The 19,691-nt window shown below is 39.7% G+C and overlaps 1 protein-coding gene across 2 annotated transcripts in view; it reads left to right on the top strand.

Moving 5' to 3' along the window:
- USP3 (ubiquitin specific peptidase 3) overlaps window positions 1–17,260 on the top strand; it is a 103,346-nt gene extending 86,086 nt beyond the window's left edge. For both annotated transcript variants that reach the window (XM_049784149.1, XM_049784150.1), the window contains 6 exons: window positions 3,604–3,710; window positions 6,998–7,078; window positions 13,000–13,118; window positions 14,611–14,724; window positions 14,849–14,916; window positions 16,467–17,260. In XM_049784149.1, coding sequence (XP_049640106.1) covers window positions 3,604–3,710; window positions 6,998–7,078; window positions 13,000–13,118; window positions 14,611–14,724; window positions 14,849–14,916; window positions 16,467–16,632 — 655 coding nt within the window. In that variant the 3' untranslated portion in view covers window positions 16,633–17,260. The remainder of the gene's footprint in view (window positions 1–3,603; window positions 3,711–6,997; window positions 7,079–12,999; window positions 13,119–14,610; window positions 14,725–14,848; window positions 14,917–16,466) is intronic.
- Window positions 17,261–19,691: the final 2,431 nt, after the last annotated feature.

Below are 19,691 nucleotides of genomic sequence, written 5' to 3' on the forward strand. Positions count from 1 at the left end.
AAGTCCTTTTAGGTTTTAAAACCTGAAATAGGCATTATCCAGTTTCCCATTGTATCTCTCACTTTTGTTTAATTTTCAAACAAAAATCTCACTTCTTAGGAATTTAAAAAAAAACACAAAAAACAAAGCTGCAGTATATATTTTTTGCAAGTCAGAAAGGAAGGAAGCCCTTTTGTAGAAAAGGAAGCAAACTTTTAAATGAGTAGAGTCACTACAATTATTTTTCCAGTCTTATCATAGTTGGTTTAATTTTGAGCAGCTTATAGTTTAAGTACTGGACAGAACAAAACATGTACATGCATGTGGCTGAGCCCATTTCTTTTCATACCACGTATTGGTCCCCAAGTTCTATGAGAAGTTACTTCTGAGCACCGAGTCAGGATTAGCTTCTGAGCAAGAAAATATACTTTGGGCTGGAGCAATAGAATTTGCCTTACATGTGGCTGATCCGGGTTTGACCCCTGGTATCCCATATTGTCCCCCGAGACTGCCATGGATAATTTCTGAGTACAGAGCCAAAATTACTCCTGAGCACCATTAGGTGTGGGGTCCACCCCTAAAAATAACAAACGTGTCGGTTTTTGGGTCACACCCTGTAGGGCTCAGGGGTTACTCCTGGCTCTAAGCTCAGAAATCACTCCTGGCAGGCTTGGGGAACCATATGGGATGCCAGGATTTGAATCACCAGCCTTCCGAGTCTAAGGCAAATGCCCTACTGCTGTGCTTTCTCTCCAGCCCCACAAACAGTATATTTAATAGTAGCAAGGAATATTATTGAGTGTAGGAACCAAAACCTTCAGATTGCTTTTAGCATAAAAAAAGTATTTATTAGTTCAGGAACTTTGTATATACATAAAGGTTAACATGTTTATTGTAGTTCTATTTATGATAGCAAATAATTAAAATAGTCTTAGTATCCACTAATACTATATTGGTTAACTTAAGGGAATGTAGTGTAAAGAACAGCTGCTTAGGCCAGACCAGCCTGTATACCTAAATCTTTGCACCTCAGATTGCACTCAGATTTCAGTGTGTGCAATGCAGATAAATTATGTCTACTTCCTAGAGTTGTTCTGGGGATTAGCTGACTTTAACAGGTGGAAGATACTTAGAATGGTACTTGGCATGGTTTAATAAGTAGTTTGTAGGTGCTTTTATGCATATTCTCTTGAGTACAGTTTCTCCATTATTTTTTTCTGTGATTTGCTGGGATGTTCATCCTATGGCATACACATAGTTATATCATAATCGAAGAATAAGGTACATATTGAAGTTTAACACCTTCAACAAAAGAAAAATTTGGGGCCAGGGAGATAATATAGCAGTTAGGGCACTTGCCTTGCACACAGCTCACTTGGATTTGATCCCTGACATCTGATATGGTCCTCCGAGCCCCACCAGCAGTGGTTCCCTGAGTACAGAGCCAGGAGTAAGCCCTGAGCACCGTCAGGTATGACCCAGAAAAGAATAAAAAAATAAAAGAACGGAAAATTTTAGCATGATCCTAATAAAAATGCTGTAAAGCACTGAAGAGCTTTTCTTTCAGTAAACATTCTCAAAAAACATACATAGGCACTCTATTTCATCTTCACACCAGGGCTATGAGGTAGAGAAAATGTTTCTGTTTTATATTTGATGAGATTGGAGCATAAAAGGGTAACATTTTTGATATTCTGAGGTGCTACATGCTAGATTTTCAGAAGAAAATTTTGTTTGTTTTTGAAACTTAATCATAGTGCTACTTCATTCTGCCTAGCTTAGTGCACAGAGCCCATGCAGTGCTGGAGATCAAACTGGCTTCTTTTTTTTTTTTGGTTTTTGGTTTTTGGGTCACACCCGGCAGTGCTCAGGGGTTACTCCTGGCTGTCTGCTCAGAAATAGCTCCTGGCAGGCACGGGGGACCTTATGGGACACCGGGATTTGAACCAACCACCTTTGGTCTTGGATCGGCTGCTTGCAAGGCAAATGCCGCTGTGCTATCTCTCCAGGCCCCAAACTGGCTTCTAACATATAGAACGTTGCAAACAAATCCTTTGGCCTATCTCTAGATCTACAATTTTGATAATTTTTATTTTATTTTGTTTGTTTATTTTTTTTGTTTTTCGGGCTACACCCATTTGATGCTCAGAGGTTACTTCTGACTAAGCATTCAGAAATTGCCCCTGGCTTGGGGGGATTATATGGGACGCCTGAGGATCGAACCCCGGTCACAATCTTTCCTTAGCTAGTGCTAGCAAGGCAGACACCTTACCTCTAGTGCCACCTTGCCGGCCCCATTTTTGATAATTTTTAGAGGGGTAGGGGGGTCACACTGAGTTCAGCTCAGGGACTGGCTCCTTACTTCATGCTCAGGAGACCATAAGTAGTGCTGAGGATTGAACTGGAACCAGTTACGTGCATATACCTTAACCCCTGTACTTTCTGACACCTATTTTTAACTGAATTTTTAAAAAGACTCATCAAACTAAATATCCAGCACTTAAGTTATGAAATCATACCCTCTAGCAATAATTACCTATTATGTGTTAAATTTTTTACTGCTTTGTTTCCTAGTCTGAAAAATGACCATCTAAAAACTCTAAATGAAAACTTGACACCTCTCTCTCTCTCTTGCTTCCTCCCTCTCTTCTCTCTTCTCACTCTCTCCCTCCCTCTCTCTTCTCTCTCCTCTCTTCTCTCTCCTCTCTCTCTCTCCTCTCTCCTCTCTCCTCTCCTTTCTCCTTGCTCTTTCTTTCTCCTCTCCTTTCTCTCTTCTCTCTCCTCTCTCCACTCTCCATCTCTCTCTCCATCTCTCTCTCTTTCTCTATCTCTCTCTCTTTCTCCATCTCTCTCTTTCTCCATCTCTCTCTTTCTCCATCTCTCTCTTTCTCCATCTCTCTCTTTCTCCATCTCTCTCTTTCTCCATCTCTCTCTCTCTCTCTCTCTCTCTCTCTCTCTCTCTCTCTCTCTCTCTCTCTCTCTCTCTCTCTCTCTCTCTCTCTCCCCCCCACCACCCTCCCTCCCCCTCCCAAGCCTCAACCCCACATTCATATCCATTTCCAGCCCTCAGAAAAAAGAAAAAAAAAACTCTAAATGAGGTTGTTTAAATAGAATAATTGAGAGAGGGGGCCAAAGCGGTGGTGCCCTGCCTTGGGCGCCCTAGCCTAGAACGGACCTAGGTTTGATTCCCCCCTCCCCCCCAAGTCCCATATGGTCCCCTAAGCCAGAGTGATTTCTGAGCCCATAGCCATGAGTAACCCCTGAGCATCATCAATGGTTGTGACCAAAACAAAACAAAACAAAAAGAGTAATTGAGAGAGATCCCTTTAGTATCAGAAACCTTGCAAAGATTTAAGTATTAGGCAATTTCCTCATCAGGGATATAGAAGATTTCTTGCCAAGAGTATAAGGAATATACATGACCCATTAGTTAGTAATGATAAATCTCCAGTAATGCTACTTTTGGAGAATATAGAGGGATTGGAAGTAATAAGGGTTGATTTGCTATTTAGTACATACCTGAATATGTACTAAAAATTGGATACTTTAGTAGTATTTTGTATACGTACTTTTCTGAGGGAACCGTGACACATTATTATTTTACGTGTTCTGTGTTTTCTTTAGAAATGGAGCATCTACAGTTGTCACGACCATATTTGGAGGCATTCTCCAAAATGAGGTTAACTGCCTCATATGCGGGACAGAATCTAGAAAATTTGACCCGTTCCTAGGTAAGATATATTTCACATGTGGAATATGATACTTTAAAAATAATAATAATTTCAGGGGCTGGAGAGATAGCACATTAATAAGATCATCCACTACGATCAAGTAGGTTTCATCCCAGGAATGCAAGGATGGCTTAACATCCGTAAATGTATCAACATAATACACAACATCAACAACAAGAAAAATAAAAATCACATGATCATATCAATAGATGCAGAGAAAGCATTTGATAAGGTCCAACACCCATTCTTGATCAAAACACTCAGCAAGATGGGAATGAAAGGAACCTTTCTCAATATAGTTAAGGCCATCTACCACAAGCCAGTGGCAAATATTGTCCTCAATGGAGAAAAACTAAAAGCCTTCCCTCTAAGTTCTGGCACAAGACAAGGCTGTCCTCTCTCACCACTCCTATTCAACATAGCACTGGAAGTACTCGCTATAGCAATTAGGCAAGAAAAAGATATCAAGGGCATCCAGATAGGAAAAGAAGAAGTCAAGCTCTCGCTGTTTGCAGATGACATGATACTCTACTTAGAAAATCCTAAATACTCTACCAAAAAGCTTCTAGAAACAATAGATTCATATAGCAAGGTGGCAGGCTACAAAATTAACACACAAAAATCAATGGCCTTTCTATACACCAATAGTAATAAGGAAGAAATGGACATTAAGAAAATAACCCCTGGGCCTGGAGAGATAGCACAGCGGCGTTTGCTTTGCAAGCAACAGATCCAGGACCAAAGGTGGTTGGTTCGAATCCTGGTGTCCCATATGGTCCCCCGTGCCTACCAGGAGTTATTTCTGAGCAGACAGCCAGGAGTAACCCCTGAGCAACGCTGGGTGTGGCCCAAAAAATAAAACAAAACAAAACAAAAAAACAAAAGAAAGAAAAGAAAAGAAAACAACGGGGCCGGGCGGTGGCGCTAAAGGTAAGGTGCCTGCCTTGCCTGAGCTAGCCTTGGACGGACCGCGGTTCGATCCCCCGGTGTCCCATATGGTCCCCCAAGCCAGGAGCAACTTCTGAGCACATAGCCAGGAGTAACCCCTGAGTGTTACTGGGTGTGGCCCAAAAACCAAAAACCAAAAAAAAAAAAAAAAAAAAGAAAAGAAAACAACCCCGTTCACAATAGTGCCACACAAACTCAAAGATCTTGGAATCAAAAAAATGTGAAGGACCTATACAAAGAAAACTATAAAACTCTGCTCCAAGAAATAAGAGAGGACACACAGAAATGGAAACACATACCCTGCTCATGGGTTGGCAGGATTAACATTATCAAAATGGCAATAATCCACAATGCGATCCCTCTAAAGATACTCGTGACTTTCTTCAAAGAAGTGAATCAGGGGGGTGGGATAAAAAAAAAGAAGTGGATCAGACACTTTTGAAATTCATTTGGAACAATAAACACCCTAGAATAGCTAAAGCAATCATTGGGAAAAAGAATATGGGAGGAATTACTTTCCCCAACTTTAAACTTTACTGCAAAACAGCATATTATTGGAATAAAGACAGGCCCTCAAATCAGTGGAAAAGGCTTGAGTACTCGGAGAATGTTCCCCAGACATACAATCACCTAATTTTTGATAAAGGAGCAAGAAATCCTAAATAGAGCAAAGAAAGCCTTTTCAACAAGTGGTGTTGGCACAACTGGCTAGTCACTTGCAAAAAATTGAACTTAGACCCCCAGCTAACATCATGTATGAAGGTTAAATCCAAATGGATGAAAGACCTCAATATCAGACCCCAAACCATAAGATATATAGAACAACACGTAGGTAAAACACTCCAGGACATTGAGACTACAGGCATATTCAAGGAGGAAACTGCACTCTCCAAGCAAGTGAAAGCAGAGATTAACAGATGGGAATATATTAAGTTGAGAAGCTTCTGCACCTCAAAGGAAATAGCGCCACCCACTGAGTGGGAAACTATTCACCCAATATCCATCAGATAAGGGGCTAATCTCCAAAATATACAAGGCACTGACAGAACTTTACAAGAAAAAAACATCTAATCCCATCAAAAAATGGGGAGAAGAAATGGACAGACATTTTGACAAAGAAGAAATACAAATGGCCAAGAGACACATGAAAAAAATGCTCCACATCACTAATCATCAGGGAGATGCAAATCAAAACAACTATGAGGTACCACTTCACACCACAGAGATTGGCACACATCACAAAGAATGAGAATAAACAGTGTTGGCGGGGATGTGGAGAGAAAGGAAATTTATCCACTGCTGGTGGGAATGCCGTCTAGTTCAACCTTTATGGAAAGCGATATGGAGATTCCTCCAAAAACTGGAAATCAAGATCCCATACGATCTAGCCATACCACTCCTAGGAATATACCCTAGGAACACAAAAATACAATACAAAAACCCTTTCCTTACACTTATATTCATTGCAGCACTATTTACTATAGCAAGACTCTGGAAACAACCAAGATGCCCTTCAGCAGATGAATGGCTAAAGAAACTGTGGTACATATATACACAATGGAATATTATGCAGCTGTCAGGAGAGATGAAGTCATGAAAATTTCCTATACATGGATGTACATGGAATCTATTATGCTGAGTGAAATAAGTCAGAGAGAGAGAAAAAAAATGCAAAATGGTCTCATCTATGGGTTTTAAGAAAAATGAAAGACATTCTTGCAATAATAATTTTTAGACACAAAAGAGAAAAGTGCTGGAAGTTACAGCTCACCTCATGAAGCTCACCACAAACAGGGATGAGTTTAGTTAGAGAAATAACTACATTTTGAACTATCTTAATAATGAGAATGTCTGAGGGAAATAGCCTGTCTAGAGTACAGGCGGGGTTGGGGTGGGGAGGAGGGAGATTTGGGACACTGATGATGGGAATGTTGCACTGGTGATGGGTGGTGTTCTTTACATGACTGAAACCCAAACACAATCATGTATGTAATCAAGGTGTTTAAATAAAATATATAAAAAATAATAATTTCAGGAGCTGGAGAGATAGCATAGTGGTAGGGCATTTGCCTTGCATGCAGCGATCCAGGATGGATGGTGGTTCAAATCCTGGCATCCCATATGGTCCCCGAGCCTGCCAGGAGCGACTTCTGAGCATAGAGCCAGGAGTAACCCCTGAGCACTGCCGGGTGTGACCAAAAAAAAAAAAAAAGTGTTTATGAAACTAATATGAATACACTAAAGAGATAATTTATAAAAGTATGGCAAGTTTTGAGATTTGATTAGAAATATTGTTAAATGCCTTTAATAGCACTCAGTTTCTCTTTTTCTTCTCCAAGACCTTTCATTAGATATTCCAAGTCAATTCAGAAATAAGCGTTCTAAGAATCAAGAAAATGGACCAGTTTGTTCCTTACGAGGTAATATACTTCAATATTTTTGAATTATTTTTCTGCCTACATTGCTGAATAGATTTGTAAGCCTTTTTTTATGTTTTGTTGTTAATTACTTTAGTGAATTTGTACTATAACTTAACAAAAGTCAGATCTGTGTGTGATCTGTAAGTAACTTTACATATGAAAATATATAAATATATAAATATATAAATTTTAAAATGTATTTTTCTTTCCTGTATCTAATCCCATATGCTCATTCAAAACTACACCTTTTTAAACTATGCAGCAAATACATTCTGAATGTCCATGATTTCATCTTCAGGATTTTTATAAACACCCTAGTGATCAGGCCAGAGGGATTTATAGTAGCCACTCTCTAGGTAATTAGTGCTCTTCAGAGTTGGAGATATGCAATTTGGGAGGTCCCTGAGGGACAATATCACTTTTATATTGGAAATAAGCTAAAACAATAGACTATCCATTTCTGGGACTTATCATTGGCATAAAATAGCGAACTGGCAATGTTATATTTGTGAGATTTCTTAGGATTCAGTGAAAGAGAAAAGAGTCACTTTTCACTACTGTTTGAGAAGGGCTCATAAAAGAGAAGTGAGAATGAAGGACACTGAGTGGGGAATTTTATGTTTACTGTACTTAGATCAAGGAACAAAGGCCTATTATTCAAAATGCCTTGGGGGGGGTTTAAGATGGCAAGGAAGAATAATCCTGAACTTAACTTTCCCCCACAAACACAAAGAATAAAGGAATTATTTTCCAGGAAAAGGGGGACCAAAGTAGCCACTCTTTCACTTTAGACAAACCGAAAGGAAATGACATTAGAGTGGGTCAGAGAGGCTGAGGTTCAACTAAATCCCATGCTAGAGCAGCTCCCATGATCTGGAGGGAACTCAAAACCCAAAGCTTTTTCCTGAAAAGCAGTGTTTGTGTTCTGTATCAAGCACCCTAACTTTAAGACCTGTCCTTAAAAGGGTATTCCACAAAATAACTAGATTAGAAAATCAGTTGGGCTCATCTTCACAGGACCCTGAGATCGAGAAATGACTCATCAGGGATTTCAGTCTAAATAGACTGACTTCCCTGAGCATCACCTCAAAGCTGGGTTGGAGAAGCATCCAGATCATATGCAGTGAGGCACTTGCTGATTTAATTGGAAGGACTTTTCCAAAGGCTTTTGATAGGTGTTCAGGAAGGCTGCTAGTTACCTTCCTCATGCTCTCCTTCTCCCTGGCTTGTGCCATCTAATAGTGTTTTGAACTGTAAGTCTTTGGCCTTTCTTTATACTCTACACTCACCCTCTGCTGTGCTGTATGTAGAACCATCATTTCTGCCACAGGAGAGGGCTAACATCTGAGGCCTGAAGGTGGCCCTATGATTGCACGGCTGTGGTGGCAAGGGAGGTTTGTGTTCTGAATCTCGAGGGACTCTCTAGCAGTTGCAGACTGATTACACAAACAGTGAACTTAAAAATATCTTCAGTGTTTCTATGAAAGAGGCACGCTGGCATGCTCTGGAGCTCATGCCAGAGGGACAGGCTTCAGGTTTGGCTTATATCCAGCAGCCTATTGGATGCCTTTGCTCACCTAGTGAGTAACTAGCTGAAAAGAAGCTCTGACTTTTTAGATTGCCAAGCCATCTGGCTCTGGAAGCTAGCTCCTGTTTGCATGTTTTCATTGCCACAAAACTGTAAATGCATTTGTAGACTTTAAAAGTTAGCATCTAAGGGTTTGGCTTCTAGTTAGTATGATTTTAGGTGCAGACTAAGCTCTGTTTTGGGGACACTGATTAGTCTGCACATACCCTCAGCTACTGGCAGGTAATAAAAGATAAACACAAGGTCTGGAAAATAGCTGAAAAGGATGGAGCACAAAATGGCACCATATGGTTCTTTGAGCAGTACTGTGAGTAACCCTCCAGCATTGATGAGTGTAGCCCCCAAACTAGAAATATTAATTAAAATAAATGAGGGGGCACAGGCTAAAGTTCTTGCATTGCATATGGCCAATTGGTTCAACCCATGTTGTCCCCCAAACCCTTTAGGAGTGATCCCTGAATGTAAAGTCAGGAATAAGCCCTGAGCATAGCCAGGTGTAGCCCCATAAGAAAAAATAATAAACTACTGGGAATAAACACAAAGGTTTGAAAGACAGCCAAGAACTAGGACAGGGTTGATACTTGAGACTGGCTGAAGTGACTGGTTTTGTATATAGACTTAGAGAAATTATATAAACAAAATGAAGAGACAGAGAATGTATATCAAAAAAATGCAAGGTAAGAACTTCAGGCAAACACCTTAATGAATACCAAGAAGTAATTTATTTAATGAAGTGCTCAAAATATGGGTGTAAAGATGCTTACTGATGTCCAGAGACGAATGGATGGGCACACTGACAATTTCACCAAAGAGATGGAAAAGTACCAAATATAGTTCACAGACCTGAGTACAATAATAAAACTAAAAAATACACAAGAATGTTCAAAAAACATCCTTGAGGGTAGAGTCTGCTGAATATACCTAACTGAATAGCTTGGGCCAGAGAAATGGTCTGGTGGGTAAGATGCTTTTCTTTCACATGGACAATCGAGGTTCAATCCCAGGTACCCCAGGCCCCTGAGAACTGTCCAGAGCAATTGCTAAGGTCCAAATGTCCTCCCCCTGAAAAATCCAAAACCAAGAAAGTTACTGCTTAAGGGACTTATGGCTAAGTGAACTAATACTGATACTTTAGGGGCCCTAGAAAAAGAGTGTGAGAAAGGAAAAACTTAATTGAAAAGTAATGATTGAAAACTTGACTAACCCGGAAAGGTCATAATATCTAGATCCAGGAAGGCAGAGAATTCCAAATGTTAAGAGGGATCTAAAGAGCGCTCTCTGAGATACAGTGTAACCATGATACTAACATCAAAAGACAAGGATGTAATCTTAGATGCTTCAAGAAAACTACTTGTGGGGAACTGCCACAAGACTAAGGTTTTCCAGCACGATCTCTTTAAAGTGCTGGGGGCATTAAGGGATGTGAAGAACATACAACCCTTAGGTCCAAGAATATACTACATAGCTGAAATCAATGATAATGGAAGGAAACAGTGTTTCAGACATGCCATGATTAAAGGAACTCATTGCCACTAAATTCTTATTTTGCCATTTAACCTTACAAGAATTCTTGAGGGTGACTATAGAGACAGCACATGTCTTAAGGCACCTGCCTTGCATGTGACCAACCCTAATTCCATCCCCATAATTGCCCTGGTATTTCATTCTCCCAACACATGTTAAAAGAAATGGCGATAATTAGTAATGAGAAAATGTAAATAATTCTTATTGGTAAGGGTGTAAACAGTGAAAGAAGTGGATTATTAATCACTTACAGAGTTAGTATGGAGATTAAAAGACAAAAAGTGAAAAGTATAATCAGATGCAAGAGTGTATTCAAGCTGGTGTCAAAGCGATAGTATAGCAGACATGACATTTGCCATGAACACTGCTACTGCTCTCTGGGATATCTTTAGTACCCTATGTTGTCTGCCCACCCCCCACCCCCCAGCTGCTAGGAGTGATTGCTGAGACAGAGCTAGAAGCAGGACTTGTTTATGGCTTGATGTGTCCCCCCTCAAAAAAAGTTTCCCAATTATACTCAAGTTTAACATGTTATCAATTTTAAATATGTACAAGTAAAAGCTGAAACTTGATAACTGAAAGAGGATACTGAAAGAGCAAAAATATGCCAAGTACACAAAATATAATGAGAAAGGACTCTAAGGAGACCTTTTCTAAAGAAAGTCATCAAACCACAAAGAAGAAAGAAAGGAAAGAAATAGGCCAAACTACATGTAGTAAGAAACAACGAACAAAATAGCATGAGTTACATGTCTGCCAGTTACCATACATGCAAATGGACTAAACTCTGCAATCAAAATATAGTCTGGCTGAATACAGGTATGCCTACAGACATGCCCGAGTATGTAAGGATCGTGATTTCCGGATTCCATTTGCCTTAAGTATTTCTACCCTCTCTGCCTTCGCATTCAATACTGTTTCTACATCTAAAGTACATCCTTGTAGGCAGCACATAGATTAGTCTTTCCCAACAGGACAGGACTCCTCATGACAGTGGAATGATGGTGAAGAGCAGCAGTAATAACCTTTCAGGGATAATTTGACTTTTTGTTCATAGAAAAACTAAAATGTATACAAAAACAAAGCTATACAAAGGCAGGTTTAAGAGTATATGAGAAATGGATTAAAGACAATATGTTATAATCAAGTATAATTATATACTGTAATATTTGAAAACTTATATTTCATTGTAAGCTCCTTTGACATTAGTCACCGCAATGTGTTTTAAGGTCTTAAAGAAAAGGGACTTAAGTTTAAGAGAAGATGCACAGTAAATCAGGAAAGTAAAAATCAAAACCAAAATGAAGTGTCACCTTGGCTTAGACCTTTTTGAAAGGTTCTTATCTCAGAGTGTGGGTGGGGAACCCATGTGCTGTTGAGACCTACAGATGTGGTTCAGCCACTCTGGAACTAGTTGCTGACCAGGAGCCAGCAATCCTTTTCTATGAAGATCAGGTAGTAGTATTTCCTCTTCACAGCAGGTTTGTGTCCTCATTAGTCAGTGCCATTGTGCTATAAAAACAGAGCCAGGTAATATAAAAAATGTTCCCCAACATCTTTTGCTACTGTTTTTGAGCCATACCTGGCTCTGCTCAGGAATCACTCTTGGCAGGCTCTTGGGGCCATGTGGGATGCCAGAGATTGAACTTGGGTCAGTCATGTGCAAGGCAAACACCCTACCCACTGTACTATTGCTCCGGCCCTAGTTTCCCCAAACTTTATTTATTGTATCAGGTTGCTAGATTTGGCTCCAGGGCTTATAAAGAAAAGTAAAAACACCCAGTTGTTGCTCAGGGCTTACTTTGGGCAGTGTGCCCAGGGATCACTTCCTGGCAGTGTTCAGGAGAATATGTGATACCTGAGCTGGAACCTGGGTTAGGTTGGCCATGTACAATGCACTGTTATCTCTCTAATCCCAGTGCAATTAAATATTTAAAGGAAGACTATTGCTTTAAAAGAAAAGAATATTGGGGCCCAGAGAGATAGCACAGCGGCGTTTGCCTTGCAAGCAGCCGATCCAGGACCAAAGGTGGTTGGTTTGAATCCCGGTGTCCCATATGGTCCCCCGTGCCTGCCAGGAGCTATTTCTAAGCAGACAGCCAGGAGTAACCCCTGAGCACCGCCGGGTGTGGCCCAAAAACAAAAAACAAAAAACAAAAAACAAAAAAAAAAAAGAAAAGAATATTGAAAATAGGGCCTGCAACTCAGGACCTTGGTGATACAGTAGGAAGGTGAGAATATTGGCATTTGCTACTTGTGCATATTTTTCACTGCTGATAACCATAAAAATTAAGTTTTGGGCTAGAGAGAATAGAGTTTCACATTTGCACCATACGGGCTCTTTCTCTGACACCTTATGGATTCCTGGCACACTCTGGGAAGTGACCCCTTACCAATGATCCTCAAACTTTTTAAACGGGACCAGTTCATTGTCCCTCAGACTGTTGGAGGACTGTTGTAGTTAAAAACAAAAGTCAACTTTGAAAATAATGACCTGCAGACCCTAGTTTGTGGACCCCTGCCCCAAAACTGAGAGGGAGGAGTCTTAAGAGACTGAAGGGAGTGGGAGAAAGCAACACACATTCTACACATACGCAATGCTGGCCCAGGATGAGTCCGCTGCTAAGCAGAACAGGCATAGGTGTCTCTATTTTGCAGTTTTAAAGGCAAACATTTTTAAGGTCATATAGGTAAGAAAACAGATTTGAACCTAGTTGTGTTCAGTCTTAGAGTTAAGCTATTTTTCTAAACATACTACCCCTGTAAAGGATTCCTTGTTTTAATGCTGCCCTAATCTGTTTGGCTTTAGACTGTCTTCGCAGTTTTACCGATTTGGAAGAACTTGATGAAACAGAGTTATATATGTGCCACAAATGCAAAAAGAAGCAAAAGTCCACCAAAAAGTTTTGGATTCAGAAACTACCCAAGGTAAGTATTGATTTTGAGTTATAATTTAATACTAATGATTGTTCTTTAAGTTTTAGTGTCTAATCTGCTATGTATTTGTCAGAGGTTTTCAGTAACTGCTAAGTAACCTCTTTGAGAATGCATAATTTTCCTGTCCATAATTTCCAGTTTGAGAGCAAAGCACAGGGATCCATGAGCAAGCAATCTGACAACAGGTAGTTCTGCAAGTCTCCAATGCTACCACAAACAATTCTACCACTTCTTCCATGGTCACACTCTAAGATTAAGGGTCTATCCCTACAAGTTTCCTCTCCCCATTACACATCAATCTCAAGGACAGATGGTTGTTAAGCTTCCAATCAACCTATTGTCTGGAGGTTCCCAGGTTTGGTTGGGTGGCAAAAGCAGTTTTCTCTGCTTTCTCACAGGTCAGTGTTTTCAGTATTTCTACTCTTGCGGGCCAGCACCTATCCTGCATGCAAGTCATGGACCAGCAGTTTTTTCTTTTTTGTTTTTGGGCCACACCTGGTAATGCTCAGGGGTTACTCCTGCCTCTGCGCTCAGAAATTGCACCTGGCTTGGGGGACATTATGGGACACGGGATCTAACTAAGGCCCATCCTGGATCAGCTGCATGCAAGGCAAATGCCTTACTGCTGTGCTCTGGACCAGCAGTTCTAAAGAAAACCATCGAGCAGTGCTGGTCAAAAATCACTGCACTAGATAACTGATTGCAAAGAACATTAAAGTATACCTGCCAGTAGAATGGTTCCCTGCAAAGGAGCCAATTTCCACATGGAGTATGAGGTCTGCCATGGTGACCACTGAAACTGTGGTTCTTCATCCTGGAAACTTCCAAACTATGTTTTTTGGGTTTTTTGGTTTTCTTTGGGTTTTTTGTTTGTTTGGTTTTTGGTTTTTGGGTCACACCCGGCAGTGCTCAGGGGTTACTCCTGGCTCTGTGTTCAGAAATCACTCCTGGCAGGCTCAGGGGACCATATGGGATGCTGGAATTTGAACCAATGACCTTCTGCATGAAAGGCAAATGCCTTACCTTCATGCTATCTCTCCGGCCCCTGTCTTTGGGTTTTTATGGGAAATGTCTTTTTTGTTGCTTTGGTATGATAGTTTCAGTAACAGGCCACTGGCAATTGTCTGGTATTCAACTCCTCTCTTCCTCACAATCACACTGAAAGTTCCATCCTCTTAATCACTTGGTTGCTTCTCCTTGCCACCAGCTCCATAAGTGCATTCAGGAAGTCACCTCACTAAAATAAAAAGGATACCCGCAAAAGTCACATCTCTTAGTGACTGACAAAGATTAGGAGCTCTGTACCAGACACAGAAGAATATTACAAGTTCTTATTATAAGCTACAAAATCACAATGACTTTTTTATGGAAAAAAGCAGCACAACAGAACACTATTACCTGTAAGATACTTCTACTAGTACCTTACTACTGATTGAAAGGCAAATCAGATGTTTATTTACATTCTCTCCTTACCTCCATCCAGGTGCTATGCTTACATTTGAAAAGATTTCATTGGACAGCATATTTAAGAAACAAAGTTGATACATATGTAGAATTTCCACTGAGAGGCCTAGACATGAAATGCTACTTATTAGAGGTAAGATGTTTCTTCAGTCAAAGTAAATCTCCATTGAGAAGGTGAAGTCACTTAGGTAAGAGATGCTGCACTGCAGATCACTCTTCCTAACTCAGCCCTGGGACGTTTCTCTCTTGTTCTATAGCCTGAGAACAGTGACCCAGAAAACTGCCTGTATGACCTTGCAGCTGTTGTGGTGCACCATGGTTCAGGGTAAGTTTGTTGGGGTTTGCAGTGTTGGGAGTGGCACAGAGAAGACATACAATCTTTTTTTTTTTGCTTGTGAGTACACTCTGCAGTGCTCTGGAGTTATTTCTAGCTCTGCAGTCTAGGATTATTCCTAGAGGACTTGCGAGACTATGTGGGATTCTGGGGATCCAACCCTGATCAGCTGTATGTGAGGCTAGAGCCCAAGAACCTTATTCACTGTATTATCTTTCTTTCTGACCTATCTTAAACAGTGAGTTTAGAGATGTTAAAATTATAAGTAAAATAGAACTGTCCTTCAATCTTGATGTGCATGAATTTCCCTGAGACAATGTTGTAAAGACTGAATAAAGGAAACGTGAAATGGAGAATGGTTCTTTTGACCCAGCATTCAGACAGAATAGTCTTTTTTTTTGCCCAGAAAGTCCTGAGTAATTTACTCCAAAGTGTTTATTTCCTTTGCCAACTGATATTTAAATAAATGGGAAATTATATGTAATGACTTATCTGTTATATGCTTAAAGATCAATCTTAATTTTATTTTTTTTCGAAAAACTTGTATTAGTGGTATTATACCTTTTGATTTCTGATCTGAGAATGGTTGTTTTTCTTTAAATTTGAACTTCTATATATATTCACTCAGTAAATCACTGTTCACTTTAAACATTCTCTTCAGAATATTGTAGATTTACCATTTAGAGAGTTAGTTATACAAGATCACATCAGGTCTGATTTTATTATTTTTTGCGCCACACCAAGTGGTCTTATGGGTTACCCCTGGCTCTGTACTGAAGAATACTCCTGGTAGTGCTTGAGGGTCAATATGAGGTAACAATGATGGCATCCAGGTTACCTGCAAACACCACCTGCTGTACTATCTCTGGTCCCCAGGTTTAATTTTTTTTTTCCAACTCTCCCCCTGATTTTTTTTTTTTTACTTTCTTATAAACAACCCATTTTTTTCTTTTTGAAATGCAGTAGGATCCTCTTTCTATGGACTTAAGAAATTATATCTGATATATTCCTAGTCAGACCTTTAGTTTTATGTTCTCAACTCATGGAAATGTCAGTTTGTTGCATCCCACATAAATGTATTATAGATTTCATGTGTTATTTTCCATTCCTTTTAACTAAATGATTTCAACTCTCTGAAGAGACATGATTGCCTTACTTGTTTTTGTGATTTTAGTCTTTGACATTTTACTATTAATTAAAAAATCTTAAACTTTTCTTCAATTTTTTGTATTCTTCATTGTTTACTGTTGATTACCTTCCCTGACTCCTCACTGATATTTCTCTTTCATGCTTTTCCCTTCCATTAGTTTGATTTGGGGTTGTTTATCCAGAATTTAAAAAGTATTGGTATATAGCAAGAACTTTCTCAGTTTGTGACACTTTCCCCTTGTTTATTAGTGTGAGTATATCCCTTGTAATTTCACTATGGTTCAGGATTTATTAGGATATCTGATAAGATTATCTATGTTTAACAAATTAATTATATGATTTCATAGATCTTTATGTGACTTCTTAGTCTAATATTTGACTTTTCCTTACAGGGTTGGCTCTGGACATTATACAGCATATGCCACCCATGAAGGCCGCTGGTTCCATTTCAATGACAGTACTGTAACACAGACTGATGAAGACACCGTTGTGAAGGCAAAGGCATACATCCTTTTTTATGTGGAGCGCCAGGCCAAAGCCGGATCAGACAAACTCTAATACCTCTTCTCAATCAATATTTGTCAACTATACCGACAAACATTTCCAATTTTCCATAAATACTTGATCCAAGATTTAATTTCATTATGCACTTTTCAATTTCCTATTTTGGGTTTAGTTTCATCAGTGGTAGTGACTTATTGAACATGGGCACCGACTAATTTTTGTTTTTAGTTCTACCAGAAAACCTCAGCAAATATTTTGATTTGCTGCTTTAGCTGTAATAATTGTTTTATATGTAGTTTCAAGAATTTCGTTCTATTGACCCTTTTTATATTAATGTGTTCAGTTCTCACTTGGAGGCACATTTGCATCAATGTTTTGTCACATGCTGAACTCAAGTGATCTGGATCATGAAGAACAAGCTCCCTGCCTGCTGCCTTTCCCCAGCTGTAATGGAAATCAGGTTGATTCTGAATCAAAGCTCACGCATGCATGGAACTCGGGGCCCACAAGCTTCAGTGATGCTTAGCAATTGTTCTTTTCTTATGGAAGATAACTGAGAGGACATCCTTAGGTAGACCGGGCACTTGCCACTCTTGGCGTCTGTCAGAGCTGTTTATCAGAACTAAATTTGTTGGCTCAGTTGTAACTGTACTGCAGATTGAAGAATTATTCTATTGATTTTGTCTGGCGTGTGTGTGTGTGTGTGTGTGTGTGTGTGTGTGTGTGTGTGTAGAGAGAGGGTGGGGGAGAGAGAGAGAGAGAGAGAGAGAGAGAGAGAGAGAGAGAGAGAGAGAGAGAGAGAGAGAGAGAGAGAGAGAGAGAGAGAGAGAGAAGAGTGTTCATGTTCATTGGTTCACAGGAAGATAGTATAGAAAAGCCCAAATAAGACCAAATACATTGTGTCTAAAGTTTTTGATTCTACTACATTGTGTATGTGTTAATCCAATGAAAGGAAACCATGGCTTGTTTTTTGTTTTTTTTTTAAACCAGCATCTCAGCCCCCACTAGTTGTAGCACTGGCAGTAAATTCATGCCTAGTTTATGCATTAGGTAAAGGTACTGGTTTCTAAGAAGTTCCTTGCTATTTCGGGTTTTTAATAAGCCAGGCCCTACAGAAGAGCAAGGTGAAAGTACTTTCATTGTATTTGTAGTTTTGTTCTGGCGTTTACAAATCTTCATTTCAAAATTAAGATGTGGGAAAAACCTATTTTAACTCATGTTGAAATTTGGAATCAGAATCCTCTATGAAGATGTTTGTGATTTCTGCCAATGTTCCAAGCTACTCTGTTGATTTTGGGGCTAGTGGTGGCATTCCTTGAAGGTTATTTGAAGCAGAAAGCTCTAAAAGCTAGTAGGCATAGAATCCCATAAAGTTTTCATGTTATTGTCTTGTCCCAATCATTTTCCTTCCTTCTCAATTCTCTAGAAGTTGTTAAAAGAGGCAGAATGTATTTCTTTTTCTTTACTTTTTTTTTTTTTTTTTTTTGGTTTTTGGGCCACACCCAGCCGATGCTCAGGGGTTACTCCTGGCTGTCTGCTCAGAAATAGCTCCTGGCAGGCACGGGGGACCATATGGAACACCGGGATGCCTTTGGTCCTGGATCGGCTGCTTGCAAGGCAAACGCCGCTGTGCTATCTCTCCGGGCCCGAGGCAGAATGTATTTCATGTTAAACTAGTCAATAAGAGTTTGCTACTTTTATTTTTTTCTATTAAAGGAAAAAAATGGTTAAGTTTTTTTTTTTTGTTTTGTTTTTGTTTTGTTTTTGGGTCACACCCAGCAGCACTCAGGGTTAACTCCTGGCTCTATGCTCAAAAATTGCTCCTGGCAAGCTCAGGGGACCATATAGGATGCCAGAATTTGAACCACCAACCTTCTGCATGAAAGTCAAACGTCTTACCTCCATGCTGTCTCTCCAGCCCCAAAATGGTTAAGATTTTAAAGTATGAATATAAAGCAAAATCTGCTGGATCTTTCCCTAGGTTGGCTGTTTGGAGTTGCAGGAGCAGATATGGTTCCATTTCCTCTTTAGTATTAGTTGGCTAAAAACCTTATTTTCTTAGAACAGAACACATCAGATAAACACGTTAATATGACTAGGTCCAAACAGCAATTATGTATAAACATGTTCTATCCCAGTACAGTTGCCACTAGCCAAATGTGGTTACATTTTAATTAAACTCACTTTAAAACTCAGTTCTTTAGTCACACTGACCATATTCAAGGCTCAGCAGTAATGGCCCAGCTGCAGCTTTAGGGTTTCTATTGGAATGTAGAATTCTCTTGGACAGTGCAGGCCTCAATTTTTAGTCTAAAGAAAATCTTTGCCATCATGTTTAGGTCTGAGATGAATGTAGACCAGTGCTTTCCAAGCTGAGCATTGCTGCCTCTGGGGGCAGGGGCACTGGAACAGTGGTGGGAGTGGGAGTGGGTATGATGGGGTATGCTTTCTGTTCACTTAAAGGTGGAGTTTCTGGGAGTGGAGGGGTGCTGAGTGATTTTAATTTTTCTGACAAGTACACCTAGTAAGTTTGGAAACTGGTCTAAAAGAAAACATTTTAAATTTATAATGCTAAATTATAGTTGATTGAGACATACGAAATGGTGATTATGTTCTAATCTATAAAAATGAATTTCATATCATTTGCCCTAATATGTAGCACAACTAATTGAACTGGAAACTGCATCTCCTTTGATCTTGCTAAGTATCTCCAATGAGGAAGAATTAAGGCTCCTTTGCTTCAAAAATACACCACCATTAATTTCTAACATTTGCTCTCAGGTCATTAGCCTCAGAGTAGGCAGCTGTTATGACTGAGTCTTGGGGCAGTGTTGTTGAAGAAAAGCTGTCACTATACCAAATGGAAATCAATACAGACTAGACAACTTTGCTGGGGAAAATGATCTTCAGATAGTCAAAACTTGATGTAAGAGACGAACACCTCTCTTTTTGTTGTAGTACTTTATTGCTCAACTTTATGTAAACCAACATCCCAATAATATCATAAAGTCTCTTTTAGAAAAGTCATTGGACCTGTTGTTTGAACTGTGCACTTGCACACCAGTGATGTAAATGTGCCTGTTTGTATTTGAAAATTTTAACTGTGTAGCCTT

This window comes from Suncus etruscus, chromosome 1 (assembly GCF_024139225.1).
Source record: "Suncus etruscus isolate mSunEtr1 chromosome 1, mSunEtr1.pri.cur, whole genome shotgun sequence".
Classification (NCBI taxonomy): Eukaryota; Metazoa; Chordata; class Mammalia; order Eulipotyphla; family Soricidae; genus Suncus; species Suncus etruscus.